This window comes from Leuresthes tenuis, unplaced genomic scaffold (assembly GCF_036924035.1).
Source record: "Leuresthes tenuis unplaced genomic scaffold, fLeuTen1.0.hap1 SCAF_19, whole genome shotgun sequence".
Lineage (NCBI taxonomy): Eukaryota > Metazoa > Chordata > Actinopteri > Atheriniformes > Atherinopsidae > Leuresthes > Leuresthes tenuis.
Window position 1 is genome coordinate 13,413,019 of NW_027325373.1, and position 24,120 is coordinate 13,437,138.

The following is a 24,120-nucleotide window of genomic DNA, read 5'->3' on the forward strand; positions in this document are numbered from 1 at the left end:
CAGCATAAGGAAATCATAGGGGTGAAAGCAGTGGGACTTCCCGGGAGACTCACTCTGAAGTGAATAAAATAGTGGTCAGAAAGTGCAGAGGTGTGATAGAAAGGGCCTCTGTGGCACAGTTTATTGTGAAAATGAGATCTCGCTCTTTGGCAGCTTTGTGAGTTGGAGGACTGCAGACAAGTTGTAGCTCAAACGAGTGCATTAATGTCAGAAAATCTGAAGAGATAGGACTGTCAAGTTGGATATTAATTTCTACAAGGACCATTATGGGACAGTCATGCTCAGGGATGGAAGAAAGCAAGGTGTCTAGTTCATCTAGAAAGTCACCCACGACAACCATGAAGATTTTGACTGGGGCAGTTACCAAGATGGCATGGTATTCAAAGGTGTTGTATTTAGCTATGGTAGCAGTTGGTTCTATTTCCATTTGTTAGACACAACCCTACAAACAAGGGAGTGTCACAGGGTGAAGTGTCTCTTAAAGAGCGGAGGTTATAGAATTGCAGTGCCGTTTGGTTGTGTGTAACCTTCTACGTGAGCCGGAGACAACAGCAATGGGATTGAGGCACATTTTGAAAACAGGTGGTTAGGCTGGAGCGACATGGATATGGAAAGTACCACGGGTTTGCCTTGTTCAGTGGACGCGTGTAAGTCTTTACTCGAGAAGCGCTGACGTTTCCGCTGATGTTTCAGCTGTAAGCCCTTATTTTATGCTGCGCTTGTAATTGGACACAGTAGTTCACGTGTTAGCTGATTGCACTTGGCTGAGACCGCCCACCGAGAGTTAACCAAGAAGTGGTTTCAGAGAGGGGAGTGACCAGATGTTCACAGCCCCTGATTACTCTAATTGATTTCCGATAGCCCAACCAAGGCTGCTGGACAACAGGTTTAACCCACGGATGGGTTTCAGTCACTTGCTCAACAGCAGACATTGAATTAGCAAAGAAGCTTAGAAAAACTTACACTAGCAGACACACAAGGCTCTTTCCGTGCAGTTCCATCTGTTTATTTAATCTAAGCCAGATTACTTCAGTACCATTTCAGATGGCTTTTCAAATGTCCCTGAAAACTTTCTATTGATCCAGAACTCTGCAGACTACTCACTGGTACAGCCCAGACTGACCATTTTTAATCTTAGTTTAGAATAGATTAAAAAATTCTTCTTAAAACTTACAAAACCCTTAGAGGTGTATCGCCAATTTTTTATCAATAACCTCACTGTACCGTATTAACCATAACAAAATCTTTGTTTCTAGAGTACTTGCCTCCTTGTAGTTAGTAGAATTTCTATGACTAGAACAGGAGTAAGACCTTATAGTTGCCAATGTGCCATTTACTGTGTGCCATTTACTGTGGGGCATTTCATTGCATTTACAATAATATCAAATGAATCTTTAATAAAAGTCTGGTCTCGTAGTAAATTGTGAAATATTTGTGGTGTGAACAGACGTCATGTGAATACATATAAATTAAACTGTAATTGTGTAGAGGGAATATTATGAAGTTTTCTGCAATCACATGCAGAAAACAGAAGTAAAAAGCATCATTGGAATAAAAATTCTTCCTTTTGAGGAATCTGCTGAACTCAGGTAGCCGGTTTTAAGGTTACACTGAAATAAGGGACGATTCCACTGGTTAACTTTATATCTGGCAGGTATACTGACAGGGTTGTTAAACAACAATTCAGAAGCATAAAGCAAAAAATTCAAGGGTAGAAAAGAAGCCTGAGTACAGGGAGAAGCACTCAAACCGGAGCACACCTGAGCACTTGTTTCGGAGCAGAATAGTCCAGTTAGCTGTCACTGAGATAACAAACTTTTGAACAATGCATGTATAAGATTATTCATACAGTATCTAAAAGAGAATTCATATCCCCAATTGCACTTTCTAGTTCCATTTTGCTGAGCTTGAGGTTAGTATTGCCCATCTTAATAAGTGATGTTGATTTATTGCCTTTAAAATAGTTGTATTTTGGTTCTTAGTATGACCCACTTAGAATTCTCTTCTGCTTTTTTTACCTCCACCTCCTCCTCTTCCTTTCCCTGTCTCTCTGTCTCTGATGACTCTGTGCCCCTAGCACCCTCCTCCCCCTTTATCAGCAAAATTACCCTGTCGGGCTTGCTGCAGAATTAGTCATTTTCTATATGGCATGACCTCGTCTGTGGTGGCGCTGAGATAGAGATCTATTTTTATGTGGTATGAGTGCTCCAGGGAGGCTTCAGAGGGTGAGGATCCCATACGTAGTTAGGGGTGAGACCAGGCCACAATCATGGATTATCATGATTTACGGCCTTGCAGAGAGAGGGGGAAAAAAAGGGACGCAGAGAGAGAAAATGAAAGGGGGAAAGAAAAAGAAGTTTCTGGATGACATCATCATTGCAGAGCACAGCAAAGAAAGAATAAAAGTACAGGAGTTGCAAAAACAATTTCACTTCATATATAAAATGTGCATTCCACAATATAAGGACTAATTATCAAATCTCTCCTGATTGGATACAAAGGCTAACACAACACAGATATGTCGGCATTCTGCTAGACATTACTATATCACAGCAATAGAACTGTTCCACTCACAGCCCTATGTTGTCCTCAGATGCTAAGTTGTTCTCTCTCTCCACCTTCAAGCCCTGATCTCTGTTTTTGCATTGATTTGCTGACAGCACTGAAATGAAAAATACCTTAGTTTGCAGCAACAAAAGAAAAGCATGTCAACTTTGCGAGATATTGGGACACAGTGGATCTGACAATTGGACCACCTGAGGTCAGCCAGTCCTTGGTTGTAGATGGCACTTTTGATCATGGATACTACTATCTATGTCTAATGATACACAACCCCTCTCTCTCTGTTGGCTTGGGTAGACTCATGTATATAACTGCATTAATATGTTACACACACTTCGTGGACAAATTATATGCACACACACACACACATTAGCCCTCCAGAGTCACGCCTACATGGGTGCACATGCAGGTATGCATGAAATGTATTCTTTGTTCCATGAAAACAATTGTTTGCAGTTGCATTTCAGTGTAGAGCACAGCGGGAGAACAGGACAGGATTCCACACATTCTGCAGGAATATTTCAAAATGCGGTGCTCTTTACTGTTATCTTTCTCTCAGTGTCTTGCTCTTAGCTCCTTGCCCTCCTGAGGCTATGACTTAGTTATAAAAAAGTTACATTTTATCAAGTTTTATCCTTTCAAAATCAATGTATTCAGCTTTGTTCTGAGATGGGAAAAGTTCAGTGTAAATCAAAGACGGCTTTAAAAAGAAATCCTCCGTGAGTAGCACATGAGCCTCTTTGATAACCCCCCAAGTTTCAGTGTCTTTTTGCAGTTGGAGACATGTGGGCCAAAATACCTGCCAAAGTGATGCAGACATTCACAAAAGGGAAATTAAATGTATAGATTATTGAAAGCAACAATATTTCTTAATTACCTGAATTTACTAATTTTGTCTTATCTTACAGAGTATAGTCTGCACAATGGGACTGAAATGGTATCCACCCCCAGAACAGCTCCACTGCATCAAAGGATGTGAGGTAAGGGGTTGACCTGAGTTATCTGCATTTGTGGAGCAATAGTCTCATTCATCACATGGTTCTCTAATATACTTAAATCATTGGCCCTTGCTTGACCTTAGATATATCAATTGCGAAATAGAAAGTTTTATGAGCAGTAGTTGGCAAAATTACTAGAGACAAGCAGAGAATTGATGGAGGATGTATAAGCAAATTGCTCAGACCATAGGTTAAGAATGATCCCATGTCATATTATGAAGTAGAAGTAGTATGTTGTGTAATTTTCAGAAACATTTCTCTTTGTGGTATACAGGTGGTTGTCACCAGAAGGCATTTAATGTAGTTCCAGGCTTGTTAAAAAGGCAGCTGCCATAAGTATCTCCTATCAGACACTAATTTAGTAATTTGATGCAATCACTGATGCATTATCTCCTACAATAATCTATACGTACAGCTGTGCCATCATATTCAAAATCCATGTTTTCTCTAAAACTGGTGCATATACATGTTAATGCAAGAATTCCATTTCATTTCATGGAAGAATGATGTCATCTGCTCAGTTAAGGCCAGCTGGATAACCTGATTGGTAACCCAAGTGGTGAGGGTGGGGCCAGCCCAATAAATCACCTTACTGGAGCATTTTGTGCTTTGAATAGTTTATGGTGTCCTCAATTTGATTTACGGGTCTGGCCAACTAAGGGCTTAACAAGTGACATTGAAGAATGGGGAAAACTTAATGTATCAGATTCATCAGCAAATTCATTCAGAGACTTCTAAAGGCCCTGGAAGGCTTAAGAGAAAACCAGAACTGTGGGTTATAGGGTTTTGATAAACACGTGGGAAGGTGGCTCTTTCTTGGGTTTATGTTTTGCCTGATTGTTGGTCAACTTTCTTTTGTACAGCCATTCATGGGAGACAACTACTGTGACTCAGTCAACAACAGAGCCTTCTGTAACTATGATGGAGGAGACTGCTGCCAATCCACTGTCAAGACCAAGAAGGTTAGTGGCAATGTGTGTACATTGAAATAAAGCTCATTCGTCAGAAAGGATTTCCCCCTTTGCATTGGACATCATCATGGCGTAATGCATTAATCAAGGTTTGCATGCCGCTTTGTTTCAAATATCAACATTTATACAATTATACGATAAAAGGTATTTATAGTATGTACTAATAGTTGGCCAAACTTCTTTGTTGAAGGCTGGTGTAATTTCACCTGCTGGAATATCTCTAAACAGTTTCCCTCCAACCCAATAGTCGATAGTCTCTCATTTTGCAATATATTGTTTCCCTTTGTGATTTGTGGATATGTGAGCAATAATTTTAATCTCGATCTCTATTTGACAACAGAGTAAAGGCTGTAGCTATACAGTGAGGGATTACTCTTGTGATAACAATATAAAAGAAAATGAAAAATATCTGCTTAGACTGAATCTTTTTAGTTTCACTTCAGCATTAAGATGTATGTGTGAAAAGAAAAGAAAAAAATCTGTTCTTCTTGTGTTGGAAACTGTCTTAATCCAGAGAGGTGCTTTGTGTAGTTCATCCCAGCCAGCTGCTGGCAAGTGATGAGAGTGAAAGTGTAATATTGCTGCTCTGTCTCAGCATCTGCTTCTCTGGGCTGACCTGTTCCTGTGACTCTGGCAAGGGACTTAAGTTGTACTCCTGACATATCCATCTCTATGTCTGGCTGGATGATATAAGGTCTATGTTTCCTCACTGCCAGTGTCAGTATGTCTTGTTGGCGAGCCTCTGCATTTCCTCGTCTGGGAAAGAAGAAACAAAAAGGACATCTTGTCTATATAGGCATCCTCAATAGTAAAATATTGCATTTGAATCTGGTTCAGTTTTAAGTGGGTTAAAATGCTCTTTTTCTGGGGTGTTTAGCCATGTGAAAAGAAAGAATCCTTTTTTCTTTTCTAACAATTTTTTCCAGAGACAGAATTTTTTTTTTGATCATCTTTTATCCAGACCATACTTCAAACTTTGTCCCTGAAGGCTGATGATGGAGTAAAATAAAGGATAAATGTCAGTACAAAGCACTATGGAAACTTAGCGGAAACGTGATAAAAGACCAAGACTCAACACATTTATGATGAAGATAGCTTTTTAAAGTATCACTGTTTTAATAGAAGATATTTGTATTTATTAACAAAGATACAATGTAAAACATATTATTTTGTAATCACAACATCTAATCCATAGCATTCTGTGGTTTTTAAGCTACTTATCACAAAGCTCCTGTTTGCAGTTTAAAGCCAACATTATTCTTGGCTGAGGTCCACAACAAGAAAAAGAAAAAAAAACCTGATTACACTTAAAAATTTATGTCATGTCACTTTTTTAGAGGGAATAATATTTCAAAACAATCAACAGCTTCACTTAACAAAAAATCCACTGCAATCAAATTAATGACAAGAGGAGGTTTGACAGCAGCTCTTCATATATTTAACTGCAAGTTGCTATTTGGGTATAAACACACATAACCTAGAGAGAGGACCAGGTCTCCATGATGTGTTTTGACGCTTTATTCATAACTTCACTGTCAAATATGTGGTATCATGTTCTAAGTTCAATGGCAGCAGAAAGAGGGAGCAACCCTTTGGGATGTGACCTCACTCTTGAAGTGGTTTAGCTGCTGTTGATTGATGCTATCTCATCTCTACATCTTCTGACCCCAATCTAGTTCGAGGGCTTAGCCAGAACTTGCATAACTCACTTTTACTGACAGACTATAGTGAAAGGATCGACTCCAGGAAACTACAGCAGCAATGAGAGGTTGAGGTGGGTGAGAGGAAGGCTGGCCAGGGGTTGTGTTGGGAGTTAAGACTTGTTATGATGTAGCCTACATCAAAGGGATACATAGTCCGACCGCTTTATGGTGGGAAATCACGTAGCATATCTGTTGTTTAAAAAAAGAATAGCTTGTTGGTTTTGTTTGTGTGTACATATATGTAAATCAGTCCATCTTCATTTACATTAAAAAAAAACATTTATTATGATCAAATGATAAAAAAAAAAAGATTTTTATTTCCATCCAATCAAGTGGACATCGTGCATGAAAGGCTTAAACTACTTGGGCAGTTATTGTCCCTTTGATGGGTAAACTTCCATCTCAGTCTTAATTCTCTATAAGACTAAAACAGGTTTTTCTCTAGAGTTCCTAATATTTTGCACCATCCATCAATCGCTACATTTTTTTTTAGATGTCCCCAAGCTTTGCTGAATAAAAACATTCCCACAGCATGATGCTGACACTGCCATGCTTCGCTGTGGGGATTGTGTTTTTGAGGTGATGAGAGCTGCTTGGTTTGCAGCACACACAGTGTTTTCTTCGATAGTTAAAACATGTGTATCTCATCTGATAGTGTACCTGCTTCCTTATGTTTGGAGGGCTTCCCAGATGTCTTTTGCCTTTTCATCAATTTTAGTTTTGATACATCTGCCTCAGTCTGAGAACTCAATACAATTGTTCCTCATCATATTCTGCATTCATCTAACCTCAAAAGGGTATAATGGTCCAAATTCCTATCTTTTGAACGGCATCACTTTTCCTGCACCTTAGCTTGTATCTAAATCTTCAAATGTCTGTTCAGCCCATTAAATTCCTTCGCTTGTGTGGACCTTACTCTTCAGTGGCCTTGCCTTCATGTCTGCCCGTGGCTTGTAAGCTACAGCAAGTTTGTTTTGACTCTCCCTTCCCTGCTGTGGCTCAGCCTCCCAGCTGCTGTTAATCAAACAGGGCCATAACTCTCTTGGGTTAGAGGAAAATGACCATTTCTATCTTTCTTTTTTTTATTTGACTATAATTTAAAAAAATATGTTTGTAATATATTTAGACCGACACCAAACAGCATGGTGAGCAATGACAACATGTGATGATGCAACATAAAGGGACATGTTATCAATAAACACATTTAGCAGTTACTAGTTTTCTGAAAGAAAAATGCAGCAAATGTCAGATTAGAGGAAGAATAAATCCATTCAAACTACTGGAAAGTTGATATTTTATGATTATTTCTGCTGTATCACACAGAAAGAGGAAAAATGGCTTTTAAAAATCCAAGGCTACTTTTCCATGTTCTACATGAAGACATGAAGCCTTATATACTATCTGAAAACAACAACTGGCTTTTGTTTTCCACTTGTGGATCCCCTGGAAATGATCGAAGAAGATAAAACAAATTGCACTGAAACAACCAACCATAACTTGATTTATCAGCTGCCAGGAGCAAGGGTCAAGGAAAGTTACTGTGGGTGAGAAACAAAAAGGAAACACTGACGGATTAAGCCGATAAGATGAATTGATATGGGAACAGCTAGAAAACCAGATGTTTGATATAATTTGTTTTTCTTGTTAGCAGTTGCGTAATTGACACTACTTGCTTGCAAACACATGTTGTCTGAGTCCTTGTCCGGTATGAATAGTCTTTATTTTCATGGAACTCAAACTAACATGAATGTGATTTTTCAAATGATTTCATTCAAACGACATTCATTCTGTGTTTATCATTTTGTTACTTGCCTTTCGAAAGGCATTTGGATTGACTTGTTTGTCTGTCATGGGAAAAGCTTATCGTCATCAACAAACTTGTTTGATCAGCTTAGTCATGACAGAAACAGGGTAATTTGCACCTGATTCTCATTTTCCTCAAGCTGAACACATGCATGGCACGGAATCTAAAATGAAAATGCATAAAACCCCCCAAAACAAACCTAACAAAAACACCAACAAAAAGGACACAATATGACAAAAGGAATCTGTAACTCATTACTGACAGTCCCCATCTTCTGAGCTGATGAGTCACACACTTTTTGGGTGACAAAGACAGGCAGTATTTCCCCCTTCAATGGAAAGTCAATGTTCTTGTCCAGACCACAAGTGTAGACTTTGTCCCAAATTGTCTAATTGTTCCTGAACACATATTTTGTTGATGCAGATTTTCGTGTCATAACAGAGGTTGCTTGATGTCAACAGCAAAAATAAAAAACATGTTTTTTTCTGATCCTAGCATTTCTTTTTACATGGTAGACGTTCACTTTGAGGTAGAATGAAATAAAAGCTGAAAGCTAAAATCACTGGTTTACGGTGATATCATGTACTCTCTAAAGAGCATGCAGAAAAAAATATGTGTAGTCAAAATATCACTTTAAATGACCGTGAAAGTAAAGTTCTATTACATATCGAAAAAAAGCCCACCTGTTAACAAATCTGATTTTAAAGAAAAGAAAAAAATGGTGGATCACCGTTGTTAAATACCAATTTAACTCCTTTTTGATGATGTCCATTTAAGTGGTTCTCAGTCTATCTAAGAGATGGCTTTATGATAATTCTGTTTCAAGACTTCAAAGAGACATTTTCATCAGTTCTCCAACAAGCCAATGACGCGTCTCCCCTGGGTGATGAGTCTAATGTTTAAGTTGAATGCTAATTACCTGAAGAGTTGGCTTTAACCGTGAAGGAAATGACCGTGACAGAGTTCAATCCAGCGCTGCATGCTGCTTGTAACTGCAACATTTGATGTTACACCATGACAAAGGGGCTTTTTGCCTTTATCACGGCAGGAGCACAATATATTATGTACTCAGATACAATGCTAGAAGCATGCTTTTAATCACTAATGTCATTGTTCCCATTTGTCAGTTTGTCTGTGTGTCTGTTAACAAGATTGCACAAAAACTACCCAGCTGAAAATTATTACATTTGGTGGAGTGGTTGCAGTAGGTTTAAAGGATGAACACAATCTGGATCGCTTTTGTTAAAATTGCGAAACTTTGATACTAACATAAATACTGTCCAGCATAGACTTTTCTTCTTCAGCCCCAGGCAAAGGCCTTCTCAATATGTTTTTTTCCCAAATAGCTTGTACAGGGTGTCCCTAAATCCATTTGCATCTATAATGACAGCTGGAAGAAGCAAAATAATTATATAAATTAGGCGATAAAAACTCACTTGAGTTAGAAAATCGAGCGGGTGTTAATTCAGAATCAGGTTGAAAAATTATCTTGTTAGAGAAACTCGAAACATGAATTAACAGCCACTGTATAATGGAAACAAAGCTACGTGTCATAGTTTTCCCAATGTTGCATTCATCATTTATCATCTGCAACACAACATCCACTGTTTACTGTTTCGGGAAAGTAGACTCTATGGTTTGTTTTTTCCCCACTCATTAGTCGCATTCTGTCTTTTTTGCTCTTACAGTCTCTTTCTAACTCTAAAACAAAGACCACACAAACACGCTATCCCTCCGTTGCTATGCACCAGTTTTGTGACTCACTGGGAATCTTGGTTACTGTCCTTGCCACTTGTATGTTGTGACACAGTAGAGCAAAAGTCCCCGTCTTGAAAACTATGCACATCTCTATATTGTTCTGTGATAAACAGTAATGAGGCAAAAGGAAGAAAGTGACAAAATTACTTCATACAATATCCTCCCTTAAGTTTTTTCATTATTTCAATCCTAACAAAGAGTCTCAAGTTAATAAAAACAACGTGCACACACAAACATTTGCATATTTGATGAAAATATCTACATATGTTTGCCAGATAAAGTTTCGAAAGTGACTTATTTACTGCAGTTTTATGATTGTTTTGCTCCTTATCATCACCAGGCCTTTGAAATAAGAGTTGTTTTGGTGGCTCAGTTGAATTAAGATATACTTTACCATTTCAATTCTCTTCAGGTCAGTTTTTCAGTGCAAATTAATCAATTTCAATATTGAAAGCCAAAGTTGTAATATAATTGTTATAATTAATATAATATACTCCACAAATGACACAAAAATGTTATATTCATTTACTCAAGTTTGTTTATAGATATTGTCAGAAATCTTATACTCCTTTACTAAAGTTTGTTTATAGATACTGTCGGAAATGTTATACTCATTTAGTAAAGTTTTCCAGATTGTCCCTGTTTCTCTTTCCTTGTCGTCTCGTACTTCATCTTTCCGCAAATGGGGCAGATGCCTTTATTTATTTAACAGCTTAGAGTACCGGGCATTTATTTCATTTCCATCATTAGTATTACTTGTCATATTTTTCTACACGGCCATATTTTAGTGCCTCAAAATGAAATCTGGAACACTGCACATAAACACGCGCCTTATTTTCGCATACCTGTGTGTTTACATGTGAGTCGACGGGAAATCCATTCATTCCGATGGGGAACACTGTAATCAGGACAAGTGTGCAAAACACAGCTGTAATTTTATGCTTCTCCAGATTTTTCCTTGAGTACAACTTTTCAGGTGAATTGTGGAGAAGTCCAGAAATGTCAATAAACACAGTTGTGAAAAGACTAATAAACTATTAGCTTGACAAGCTAAAAATTAAGGAATCAAACAGCAGCTTTGACAAATGCTTAACCCAGTACACCAAATGGAAATTTAAGTAATTCAAATAAAGAGGTATAGCGTTACAACTTTTTTGTATTTTGTACATTGTAAAAGCAGGTTTTATTTATTTATTTATTTATGTTGTTTTTTCCGTCCTCTCTCCATCCCTGCCATGGCCCGGCCTGTATAAGAGCCTGGTCTCAATTTTTGTTTGTGTCAGCTCCACCACTGGCCATAATAAGAGGCCCAGCATTTATTTGAATCCCATTTTTTATTTGAGGAAATACAGTATTTTCATCCTAAGAAGGAGTTGGTTAACTACAGGAAGAGGGAAAAAAAAACAGCAGTACAATGAAAAGCAGTAGAACTTTGCACATCTATTTTTGCTTTACTTCCCAGCAAATACTTATCTCGCCTTTTGTTTTGGTAAAGATTTGTATATTAAGGAGTTCTGGATGACTTGTTGTGTATTGTTCCACCCCAGGAACTTTGAAGGTGCAAGGACTGGCTGCAAGTAAGGTCACCACAGGATCTCCCCTTAATAGCTGCAAGCTGTTGGCTGGATTTGCAAAAGCACAGGGGAAAGGAAGAAAGGGTATGGAGTATGCCTTTCCGAGGGTTTCCTGTGTAAGACCCTTTTTGTAGCCCCCCATATAGTTTGGAAGAAATTCTTTTTTTGGATATACTTGGCCTCTCCAAGACTTTTTCTATGATTGTGCCTCTATGTTTTTTTCTGTCTAAGTTAAGGGGTGTATAAGTGCTGAGATCCCTCCCAGGCCCTCAGCCTAGTTAACAACTCTTACTTTGGCACAAGTATGCCCAGTACGTGACTTGCGTGTGTCATGATGGATGTTTGGCTCAAAGCTGATGGTCCGTGAGATCCACTGCTAACCACTAACCTCTGTGTTGGTGATTCACACACAGAAAGCCTTTTGACCTTTTTTAAATAGAACAAGTTTCAAGATTTACCGGAGTTAGCTAAGTTAAAGTTAAGTTTTTATAGATATATACGCTTATACATGTTATGTTTATCAGCAGTTTTTGTTAGTGACACTAATAATACTGCATTGTAAGCATTTCATTTGCTTTTTATTGAATTTTTGCATATTTGGGAACCAGAGGCTGGAACATTTCTTTCCCAATTTGTCACAAACTAATGTTTAGTCCTATAGCATCATCTGTCAGGGGGCAGTTTAGTTATTTACATTTCTTTTTTTTTCTAGACTTTTTTACAGATTTTTTTAAATAAGTTCACATTTTAGAGCTTGTTGGCTGAATAAAATTTTAAAAAACTCCTATCAGAAGACTTAAATCTATGTACATTGGCTAGAATGTGAATTCTGTGGTGGACTATTACTTTTAAACTTAAAGACAATAGTTTCTTTGAGCATAATAAAAGGCAGAGAACTGTGTTTTACTACTAAGATATATTAACCTATGACAAACAACTAACAAGGTAATTAATATACCCTTGTCATGAAATTAATCTTTTCTGGATGCCAGAATTTGCTGAACATGTGCTTGTATACTTAAATTACAGAGGAAGAATGAGAACCTGAAAAACTCAAATAATTTTGCAAAAAGTTAAGCTGAAATGTGGCACCAACATAGACCTGGCAACACAACAGAAGAGCCAGTCATAGGCCGTGGAAGTTCAAAGGCTGTAGACTTACTCAAAGAATTGAAGTTTCATCATGGGGTAACTACAGCAGGAGAACTCTGAGTGGATTAATTCTGTGCAGAGCTACATCAAGAGAGAGTTTAGGATCACCGCCAACACCTGCCTCATTTTTCACCTGATACTTTTTATTAGAGATAGCAGAGATTAACAGGTACACAGATACACTACTTCAACAGTTGGATTTATGCCTCTTTTCTGCTTATATATGCATTAAGTCTGTAATATACAGATTTGGTTGTGGTAATTTTCAGTTTTTCTTTCCAGTTTAATGGACTACCATGACTGAAAGACATGGAACAAGCAGAGAGGTTAGATACAATAGGTTTGACTGCCCTATTGTTATTTTTGTGAGCAATTATACTAAAAGATTAAAGCTAGTATTTCTTTTTAGCCTGATTGTAACAAAAGTTGAAATACCCCAATTTACTTTAGGCAAATTGCAGAAGAGGGAAAATATTGAAGGTAGATTATTGCACATCTGTTGCCCATAGGAATGAATTGACTTTCAGTTGATTTGTGCACAAACCCACAAGTATGTGAAAATGAGGTGTGAGTCTCCTTCGCTGGCTCACTAATGCTGCCCCAACGTTAGCTGAATTCTTGAAAGCTATGACATACCTACTATCAAAATGTTAAGTTTCACAATTGAATAAAGTTGGTAACTTAGTTCACAGCTGGAAGGTGACTAAAATATTTAATATCTGCTGCATGCTTTTCAGATTTTACATGTAAGCAGTTTGCTTCAGTTAAAATGACCTCCGCTCTGTTTGGCCTGTGGGTTTCAATTGAGCTATCTGAGAGCAGTGACTACTGCTAATTTTTCTATTATTTTGAGATTTTATTTATTTATTTACTTGACCAATATTTAATTAATTATGTTTGAGGGGTGAATAACACCTTTGTCTGTGATGTGACAAATTCAAAATGTAGATTTATTTCTCCTCTACTCAGACTTTTTCTTTTGTTGCTGCTTAGATCTTAGATCTTAATAGCTTTAGATCTTAGATCTTAATAGCTTTGAAGTCATAACACATTGCAGTCATGTGTTGCAGCACAACTGTTCTTGTTCTTGACAGGCTCAGATCTTAATTGTAAGTGTCTTAACATTATGGCAAAAGAGGCTTCAGAGAAATAGCTTTGGTTTGCTCTTTGATTCTCCGTTGTATTCTCAGTCCTTTCAGTATGCGTGCTATATGCAGACTTGTTACAAGTTGAATATGAAAGGGAGAAGGCACACTAATTCCAATAAGATCTTACTGCTGATATATAAGAGTCAGACCTCAGACATAGAGCAACTGTTTGCATTAATTCACTTCCACTTACCAGTTCTGATTTTTTTAAAGTTTATTTGAATTTGATGGCCATCCTTGAGGCAGAGTATAGTCCCCCAAAGATAAGGGTTATAGTTACAAAAAGTGTGGAACAACATTGTGTTGCCATTGTTTGGAAAATTTCAGACACAAACCACTGTTTGTTTGTAGTAAACTGCACCTCATGTACTCCAACTCTGTGGAGTACATTGCTCCAATTTTCTAAGAAAAGTTCCCTCGATTTTCACCCACTACTGTCATCCTGCAACATATGAAGATTTCAAGGCTGGATTTCTTGAGTGAAACTTTAGTAGAGATCCTTTCCTTAATGTTGTCACATATAACTAAATTAACCTACAAGTTACAAATACAATCATTTTTATTTTGCTGCACACAAAGCCCCTGTGTTATTATATTACAGCTATTTTGGAGTTGCCAGTCAAAGCATTTTTACCAAATATGGATATGGTTGCAAAGAATTTTTGCCCATCAATATTTTACAACGGAAGGCAAGGAAAAATAGCATTATGGTGAAAGGAAAAAAGTCACAGAATTCTCCTCTAAGAAGTCATGCCAAGAGTTGCTCTCCCAGAGTCCATATTTGATGACTTTGACGTTAAAATGGGTTGTAAAAGCACGTGCCATTTCTTTATCTTCTAAATGTCAAAGGCCTATTAGCTTGACTGCACAAATGGGAGCAGTTGCCTGTGAGTAAAGCAGACATGTTTCTTGGTCATTACACACAGAGCAGCTTTTTTTCTTAAATATTCTTATTTAAGAAATATTCTTATCTCTGCAATGCAAGTTTGATGGAAAATCAATAAATAAATGCTACTGCAGCCTTTAATCCCCATTTTTGTGTGTTTTAATGAGGGCTTAAGGTTCAATGGACAAAATGCATCCTAGAGAGAGGGGAAGGATAATGTTGAAGGAGGAGGAAGGTTTTTATGCACAGCTGAGCAAAGGCAGTTACACTCTGGGAGACTTTTGGCCGGTGCCAAGTGCTTGTACTCATTTTTCCAACTTGCTATGTGTTTTTCGCTCTTAATTTGCTCTGTCTCCTTCCAGACCTGATCTATTAAAACTTTAACATTCATTCTCCTTCTTTCTATCTCATTCAACTTTTGCATTTACAGCATTTTTCTTTGCACAGACACTCTTGGTTCAGTGGAATGATTGAATTGAAATATTTCTCACTATTTGCAAGACAGTGTCGTCATGCAAGGGTTTTTGAATTAATATGAGCGACATATGTCTTCAGGTGCATGAGTTGGTGGCAGCAGGCCTCAGCTGGTGTTCCTTTTGTTAACATGTTTCCAATTGCTCGGGGGTGTTGTTAGCTTCTTAGCACCTGAAGACAAAGATCAGATAAGAAAATTGACTAAATCTGTTTATTATATCATTATTATAATTCCCACTAATAACCTCAGTTACTTTCTAATGAACAGTGTGGTATGCATGTCTAGATCAGCCAGTTTCCTTTTTCCCCAGCCCCCGTGCCCCTTACACCATCGTTTTCCCTCTAAACACCGGCTTACACGCACATACTGCACACACAGAAATCCAGAGAGGAACTCCGTGTTATTTTGACCTGTTGCTGAGATGGACTGATGGGGCTCTGAAAAGGTCTGCGTTCTTCAGAAGGGCTTTCATGTTGCTGTTAGAGGGTGTCCTCGCACAGCCCTCCTCTAGCCCTGGGACATGGGGCAGCAGGAGGGCCCCCAGGCCCACAAGGCTAGTCCGTCCCATTTCCCAGCCACCCTGAGAGAGCTCTAAGTCAGGGCCAGATGTGGCAGCTGGCCCAGCCACCCTGGAGGTCAAGGTCAAAGGAAACCATGTCAAATTTGCCACCCACCATCATTCTCTAGATAGAGAGATAAACAGAAGTGGCCTTGGAGTGGAAGTGAAGTGTGTAAGAGATTAAGGGGGTTCAGTGGGCATGTGTGTTGCAAGAGAAGGGAGTGATAAAACAAGGTAAAGACATAAGAGACTTTAAAAGAAACAAGGTGAAAGTGTGAAACAGAGATAGAGTAATTAAATTCAGAAAGAGTCTGGGGGGGGGGGGGGGGGGGAGGAGCCCCATGTTCTTGTCTTCAAAATACCTCAGAGGAAACACTGGTCATGCAGTTGACAGCTGTTTCTGAAGTGTGTCCGGCCTTTGGCTTGTAAAGTCGTCACACGTAGACCTAATTTTCTCAGAGGAGTCTGGGCACTGCCCACCTGGCCCTTGCATTAGGAACACCGCCCCCACACACAAACAACTTATTCTATTCCCCATTTCCAAAGGGGAGCCTGCGTCACTGCTCCTCAGTGACTAGCATGCTGCCCCATGTCATTCCACAGACCTGCTGTCTATAAATACCTTATTCTCACAAACTACTGGTGCCATTTCCTGTATGTTGCATTTATCACTAGTAATGACATTTGACATTTTCAGTATTGAGTCAACACTGCAATTCGTAGCTTAAAATGAGACTGATTTGATGGCGTATTTTTCACACAACTATTGCGTGTTGTTTTGTGCAGAGCAGCTTTCACATGGCATGGTACTAACCTTTTTTTTTGTTTGTTTTTTTACCATTGTATCTCTTTTATCTATGTAGGTTTACCATGTAACTAAACAACGTATGTAATGTATTTCTAAGCCAAGCTTAGACCAACTGCAGCAGACTGCAAAAGCAAAAAGCAATTTTTTGGATCAAATAGTATTTGAATTTGATTGTCTGACTTGGCAATCGGAGATGTAATGTCACTATCCCTCCATTCTTAAGTCCGCATAAGTGTTTGTAATCATAATAGTTTTGAAATACGACTTTTATGACAGTTTAATTTCATGCAAAAGTACGCATTTAACAACATGCTAAGAAAAACATAGTTATGCTGTTTTTAGATCCCAGGAAATTCAGTAATTTGTTGGTAAACTGTGAGGTTTTGCACTGTGGACCACATAGTTATTGCACATTCTTGAGTTAAACTGTGTTTTCTGTCAATATCTAGTGAGACAATATAATTTGAACTTTAGACAGTCACTCTAAAAATGAGTCATATTCCAATTCCCAAACTTTGAAGCTGATGGTGTGGAATGTAGTAGACAGAATCGTTGAAAGTGAATTAATCTTTCAGTATGAGAGAAATTCTAAGTCATTCTTTGCGAATGCATTTAGTAATTATCCACCTAACCCTCTCAGATAGTATAAACTTATGAAGTAATTTGTCAGATGCCATTTCCAAAGTAGTTTCGGTAATTATCTAACAGCTACTCCATATTGAGATAATAGCAGTATGACCCTCCGCTGGAAAAACTCCTCCCACAACAGCCAGACAGTTTTCAATAATAGCAATGAACTAATAGCTGTCTTTGGCATGAGGCATGCTGTCAACCCTGTTTTGGCTGCAGTGGTGAGCATTGGCATAATAAGAAAAAGTGACATCAACCACAGGTCCCCACAGCTAATAATGCTAGCCACCAAGATACAAGCATGTCCTCGGTCTGCAGCCTGCCTTACATGATACATGACTTTGACAGTACATGTTTCTTGTTTGGCCTGAAGAAGGGGGACACATTTTGTGTACCCAAACAGCTGAAGCCGACCCCCCGAGAGGCGAGTGAGCAGACAAGGCAGCAGCAGCTGGTGCTGGTGACGCATTGCCAACGTTATTTGGTGACGTCAAAGCCAAGGGGCAGCGGTCACTGATCTTCTGGTTCTGTTTCCACCTGCAGTATTTCACTTTGGCACCAAACTATCAGAAAATAGGAATAACTGAAAACACATTCTTTTGATTTTCTAAACTGATGCAGTGTTAGTGTTACAACAATAATATCAGTGCAAATGTAACCACGAGCATTTAGTTATGAACTGAATGTGGGTACAAATTAGAGCTGTACTTTACATGTGCCTTTTCTTTTCATGATGCTTTCTTCTTCTACACCACTACATTTAAACGATTCTATATGCCTTACTGAGCTACATTTATTTATAAAATAGAGGCCAATGGAATAATACTTTATCGATTCAAAAAATGGAAAATTATCTAATCACTTCAATTAAATATTTTTGATACTTTTTGCGCATTTTCCTGATCAAACTTTTAAATGGCAGAACTTTTATTTGTAACTGAGCCCTTTTCCTGTGTTTGCATGTAATTATCTACATGCCACTGTGCTAATATTTCATGCCAGCAACATTACAGAAAAAAAATAGATAGCTTGAAGATGTTCTCAAAATATTCAGAATAATATAGATCTTTTTCCTGTACGTCTGAACCACTTTTTGGGTTGTAAAATGACAATTCCACATGGATATGACTGTGTCTTTCTCTTCAACTCAGGTGATTCCATTCCCCATGAACTGTGACATACGGGATGAGTGCTCCTGTCGGGACCCCACCGCTATGGAGAACAGAAAGGATGAACATGTCCATTCGCTGGGGTGATCAACCTGAGCACAGACCTCTGTTCAACATCCCAGGACCCTTTCTCCAACACAACACAGCCAGAGTGGCCGAGGCAGACCCCCTACGTCATCCTCTTCTTGGCCTCCAATTTCCTGCACATGCTGCTTAAAAGGCATACCTCTCAATCAATACTGCAACCCCAACCAGCTGAATTGCTTCCACCTACGCATCACAGAAAGATCTAGAAAAAATGGACAGGAATCATGAGACTCCACAGAAAACATCTTTTCAGCTAAAAGGAAAATAAACCCTGCAATACCATCCTTACAGAATATATCTATATAATACAGAGAAAAAAAAAAGAAACAGACATTTTTGGAAGAATAAGAAACAAACAAACAAACAAAAAAAACTAAACAATAGCATAACCAAGCCTAGGTAGCATGCCATTTGTTGAGTTTTCGTGCCGACTTCCATGTCTGTTTTAGTTACCTCACTCTACAACCACATGACTGAACCACATGAAGGTAAATCAAAACATGCAAGTTGGGGATAATGCTGATGTTGGCAAATATGAAGGAATCTCATAAGTTAAAAGTGATCCTCAGTCACTCTGAAGGCATGTTCAACACCTTTACAGAAGTCTGTGTTTATATGACTCACGGTTACAAGCGAGATACCAAGCTCTTCTCTAGCTGTGTATCCTTATTAGTGACGCATGTTTCTTCATCGGGTTGTCAGAGGCTGCAGGAGGTTATAGTTAGTTTAGATGGAAACGAGACAGCCGTATTGTTAAGTTTAACGAAATCAACACAAAAAAATCTTAAATAAACAGATGAACTAAAAAAAAAAAAGTCAACCACAGGAACAATGAGATCATTTGTTATGTAGAACAAAATCCCAAATGCATTCTGTCATTACAGTGTGGCTTTTTCTTCTTTCCGTCTTACCACAAAAACGTCTTATAGGGTTAGACAGCTTTGTCTTCCTTGCTGCTTACAGTTCTTTCTTATAGCGGTTATTCACTCTGACACGATCTTTTCATCTCATATCTATACACAAAACATGTTGACAACACGCATATGAAATGCACTAAGAGCTGAAGAAAATCGAGAACATCACTTGCTATCCACCTCTCACCAAGCTGCCCCAAAATTTTACTATATACATTGAACACGACTTAAAGAATGTCATTCATAACGCCTCACTTTGGGTTTTGGGTTGACTTTAATTTCAGTTTAAACTCCTCCCTTATGGCTCTTGAGAAGAATTTTGTTACCTCAAGCACTGATTCAGAAAGTTTAAGCTGAAACTATAGGCATCCCAGTCCTGTTCAGAATGTAGTCGATGCTTGTCAGGCGTCTTTGGCTTTCTTGATCTCATAGTGCTGCACTGCACAGTTACACAAAGAAACAGAAATAAAGGGCTGGGTAGACTCTGCAGCTTAGAATGAGAATAAATAAAGGGCAAAAGGGGACTTTATCTTCCCTACATGCCAACACACCAGCCTTCCACAAACAACTTTCATTCTCTCCCCTCGCAGTAATATTTGAACTCTCCGTTGTCGCTTTGCAGACAGCAACGTTGTACATGAAAATGAAATTTCAATGTATGTCTCAATATAAGATTTCTAGTCACAATAGGAGCAAACCCCTCCAAAAGACTCCCTTCCGGGCCAAGTTTAAGTAATTGATTTACCCATTCTCTTCTGTACAAAGTATACTTCTACCCAGCACTTTTCAGTATTGTCAACTTAGGTGTTCTATCCACACAAATGAACTTTGTTAGACTATATGGCTGCTACAATCGCTTTCTTTTCCAGACACTTACACACTATCTTTTTTTTCCCCATGGATACTGATATTTCATAATGAAGGCTACTAGGCACATAGGTCCAAAGTTTGCTGCTCCGGTTTCGCTGCGCCCACAGTCATGACTGATGATGATTATATTTAATTTTACTTGGACCAATGGCATGGTCCCTCTGACTCATAATGGGCTGCTATAGCATACCAGATAATTCTCATAAACCTGGGATCTTATCGTATATTGTACAAGTGTCAATGTAAGACAAATATCATTGGATTTTATAGCCAATGTTAGTGAGGAGCTAAAAGAATACCAGAACATGCATATTGTTTTCCATCAAATGAAAAGAAATGTTGTTTTTTTTTCAAAAAGTCACATAAATATTATTCTGTGTTCTTGATGGGCAAGAATGTTCAAAAATGTTTTAAGTTTTACATTATCACGCATTTCTTTTTTTTCCTTTTTTTTTTTGTTGAGAAAATGTCATATTTAATCAGTGTTTGTATTATTGACCTCAGTTACTGCACTTTGTAGTTGTCATGTAAGAAGAAAAAGTATATTCAAAAATGTTTAGAAGCTGCTATTGTCAATATGATTATCCGAGAAAAACTGTATGATATTTGGTCATTTGAGTCCCTGTGTTGCTATTCGTTTTCCTGGACATGACCTTTCATACTCAAAGGGTTTATGACTATGCTCCACAGCAACATGAACTGGCTTTGCATTTGATATTAGAGGTATTCTCGCGATGAAACATATAGCCATTAATACATAATCTATACAGGACCCAAATCCAAAAGTCCACATCAATGCATTTTCAGACATGTATTGTCACACATTTAATTTCTAGCTAGACTGCAAATTAATTTGTCTTGTGTTTCTTTGGTGTTTGTGTAATAGCTCTTCATAAGTTGAAGGTTTCGGCAGAGAAATGGAGAGATGCTGAAGTCAGAAAATGAAGAAATCCCCATTAAAAGGGACTCTTGAGAGACTTTGCAACTTTTAGGAGATATGAAACTTTATAAGGACATTCTAAAGGCTTCATCATCTTCAAAGGTTCCATTTAATACTTTTTATGAAAACTATATAGCCCTGGTAAAAATTACTTGTATTATGTTGATGTTATCAAATTATATGTAATATTAGTACTCCAGATACTGCTGCTTCATACAGAATTCATACCAGTGGGGAGGGACTGACCTGCAGTACCTGCACTATACCAATGAAATGCAGTATTGTGGTTCATTATGTGCCACTGAGGTCACTGGAAAGCCATTCCAGCTGTTTGAATGGATTAATCTGAAACCTGTTATTGGATCCTTCTCTTTATTCTATAAACTTAGTTAAATGTAATCTGTTGTGTCTCTGTCATAGTCAGACTAACTTGGAAATATCCTCCTCAGCAGTTGCTTGCGTCATCAGTCAATGTCTGGATACCAAAAAAAAAATGATTGTTTTTAACAAGAAAGGCTACAGAATGTGACTACATGTCAACTTGAAAAATGTTATTCCTAATATTGGACAAGGTACCCATAAGCCATAGCTAACCATGGTATACAACTGCGCTTTGGAAGAGGACATCACCTCTTTACTGTAGGCATCACAGGATCCCTTGCTGTACCTCATGCCTGTAATGTTTGCTGCTTCTATATTTTTGGTATTTTAGTGACATTTTGAGTCTCATAACAATGGTGTAAATAGTAGAACTATTTATTGAGAGTGTTATACTTTTTTAAGTTATATTTAATGTCCATGTAAGTTATTTTTTACATTGTTCTTATACACCAACACGTTATAAGTTGTGAGTCAAAACTGTCATTTTGTCTCTGTCGTCACAGTCTTATGTGATCGTTGCTGTCAAGCACTGATCAGACTTACACAGTACAATTTAGGCCCACAACCACAGAAGAACTTTTCTCATTGCTCATCATGTGTAGATGGGTTCTGCTAGCATCCAATAAGGATTCGCTGTTCTTTGACAATATTGATTGCATTGTATCTTTTTTTTTTTCTTTTAGAAAGAGAATGTAAAATGTATTTTTTGCTTTCATTTTCTTATCTTACAAAATGCACATATTAACCATAGAAGGAATTTGTAAGAGAACCACGTATAAAATGGTCAGTACATGAATCCATACTATAGCAAGTAATGTTTTGAGAGCAAGCGTAAGGCTCAAGGATTATATGTACATAGTTGGCTGAAGCAGGTGGAAATAGGAAAGTGGTAAAGAAAGGAATCAAATATGAAGGATTGAAAAGGACTGGAGGTCAGATGGCAGCCAGTGGTGAGTGTTCTTGGATGGGGCATAAGTAGAAGGTGGGCAGGGAGAGAGGCAGGGATGGGTGGGCTGCTTTTCCTGGCCTGTCTGGCTGTTTGTCCAGGTGTGAAAGTGTGTACTCACAGAGGCTGCCCCTGGGCCAGGGGCGGTCAGCCCGACTGGCAACACGCTGAGGCCAGTGAGTCAGAGTTTCTCCCAGGGGTGGCAGCCATCCCTCTCTGGGACTCCCATCACCCCTCCTTCCACCTCACTACTACCACCTCCCCTCTCCTCAACACACTGCCTCATCTGTCACTGTCAGGTATGGCTGTGCAGGGGCAGCCAGGGTCAAGCTGGCCCTGTGAAAATGAGAGAGGATGTTTGCCCAGCTCACAGAGCTTTTTGAAGTCAGGCAGAAGGAGCACGGTTTTCCTCACCTACAGTCCATGCTTATCACATCACATGATGTTATAGCAGTCTTTTTGACAGGCTTTGATACCTTTCCATGTTAACCACCAACAGTCGCTCCTTTGTTTCTAATTTAACACCTGATTTTGTATTTCATGTCTAAAAATGGCAGAAGGTTTGTGTAGAACACATTATAAAGCAACGGGAAGTGAAAGAAAGAGTGTCTGAAGCACTAATGTTTTTGCTCAGATCTTTGTGAAAAAATATACTGATGTGCCATCCTGTTGTAAGACATTTTGTGTGTCTTTGTGTGTTGTAACACATGAAGTACCTCTCACAGGCCTCTGGTTATAGAATTGTCCTATTATGTCTGTTTCTAAATCCTTCAATAAGTAAAAATTGAAAAAAAAAAAGTAAATTGTACTTTTTTCTAAGTGAGAAGTACAAAAAAATGTATTTGCATATTATGTGGATATCTAGTGGTATTACTGCAATGTTTCGTACCCAACTGCTCAACAAATATATTTTAAGATGTAAATATTAATATTATATGATGATTGTATTTGAAAACCATGTACTAACTGTTTGGGAGTAGCTCTTTGATTGATTTTTATCATAACCACCGGTATTATACAAAGAAATGAACCGTGAAATGTTGTGCATTGTGTCAAAGTACCACCTGCAAGACAAAAAAAGAAAAAAAAAAATTCTGTGATGCTTTATCACACCACTTGCTGTCAGCATTTATTTGTTCATAATGGCTTAGTGCAAGCACTGTTGACAGTTGTCTAAACCATGAATTTATCCATTGAGTCATATATTATTTATTTGTTGTCAAGATTAATAAAATCATAAAGGTCACCTCCGGGTCTTAGAAGTCTGTTGAAATTGATCCTCCCAATCAAACTTGATTGGTCTTTGTTATGCATTGAGAAGGTAATTACAGATTTGCCTGAGTTGACTGGCACCAACCAACAACTTTCTTTCTCCTCGCTCCATTCTGTGTATTGTTGAGTTTTATTCATACACCTTTGTGTTTGTTGAGAATTTCACCAACACTGTAAAGGTAGCCATCGGACTCAGTAGTCCTTCCCTCACTCTGATGGCCTCCTCTCTCTTTGGTTCCTACGCAGAATGCACTTTTTCGGGCACATATATAACAGATTGGAGTTTCATGTTTCAGTCAATGTTTCTCTCTGTTTTCACAATTGCAATTATATATATTTTTGGTGCTCTGGTACATGGCAAAACATGTCGGATGTGTACTATATTTTCCTAAAGCAGAGTCATAAAGAAGATTATCATGTTCATTTTGCTGTCATTTATGGTGTAGAAATAAAACACTGGTCAAAGTGAGCATAAGCTGGTAGTGTGTGGTCACTTCTTTAAAAGTCATGTTT

At 38.2% G+C, this 24,120-nt stretch overlaps 1 protein-coding gene across 1 annotated transcript in view; it reads left to right on the forward strand.

Annotated features, from left to right (window-relative positions):
• Window positions 1-20,418, forward strand: part of pappaa (pregnancy-associated plasma protein A, pappalysin 1a) — a 104,127-nt gene extending 83,709 nt beyond the window's left edge. The window contains exons 20-22 of the mRNA XM_072372143.1: window positions 3,471-3,542; window positions 4,424-4,522; window positions 18,180-20,418. Coding sequence (XP_072228244.1) covers window positions 3,471-3,542; window positions 4,424-4,522; window positions 18,180-18,284 — 276 coding nt within the window. The 3' untranslated portion in view covers window positions 18,285-20,418. The remainder of the gene's footprint in view (window positions 1-3,470; window positions 3,543-4,423; window positions 4,523-18,179) is intronic.
• The last annotated feature ends 3,702 nt before the right edge of the window (window positions 20,419-24,120 follow it).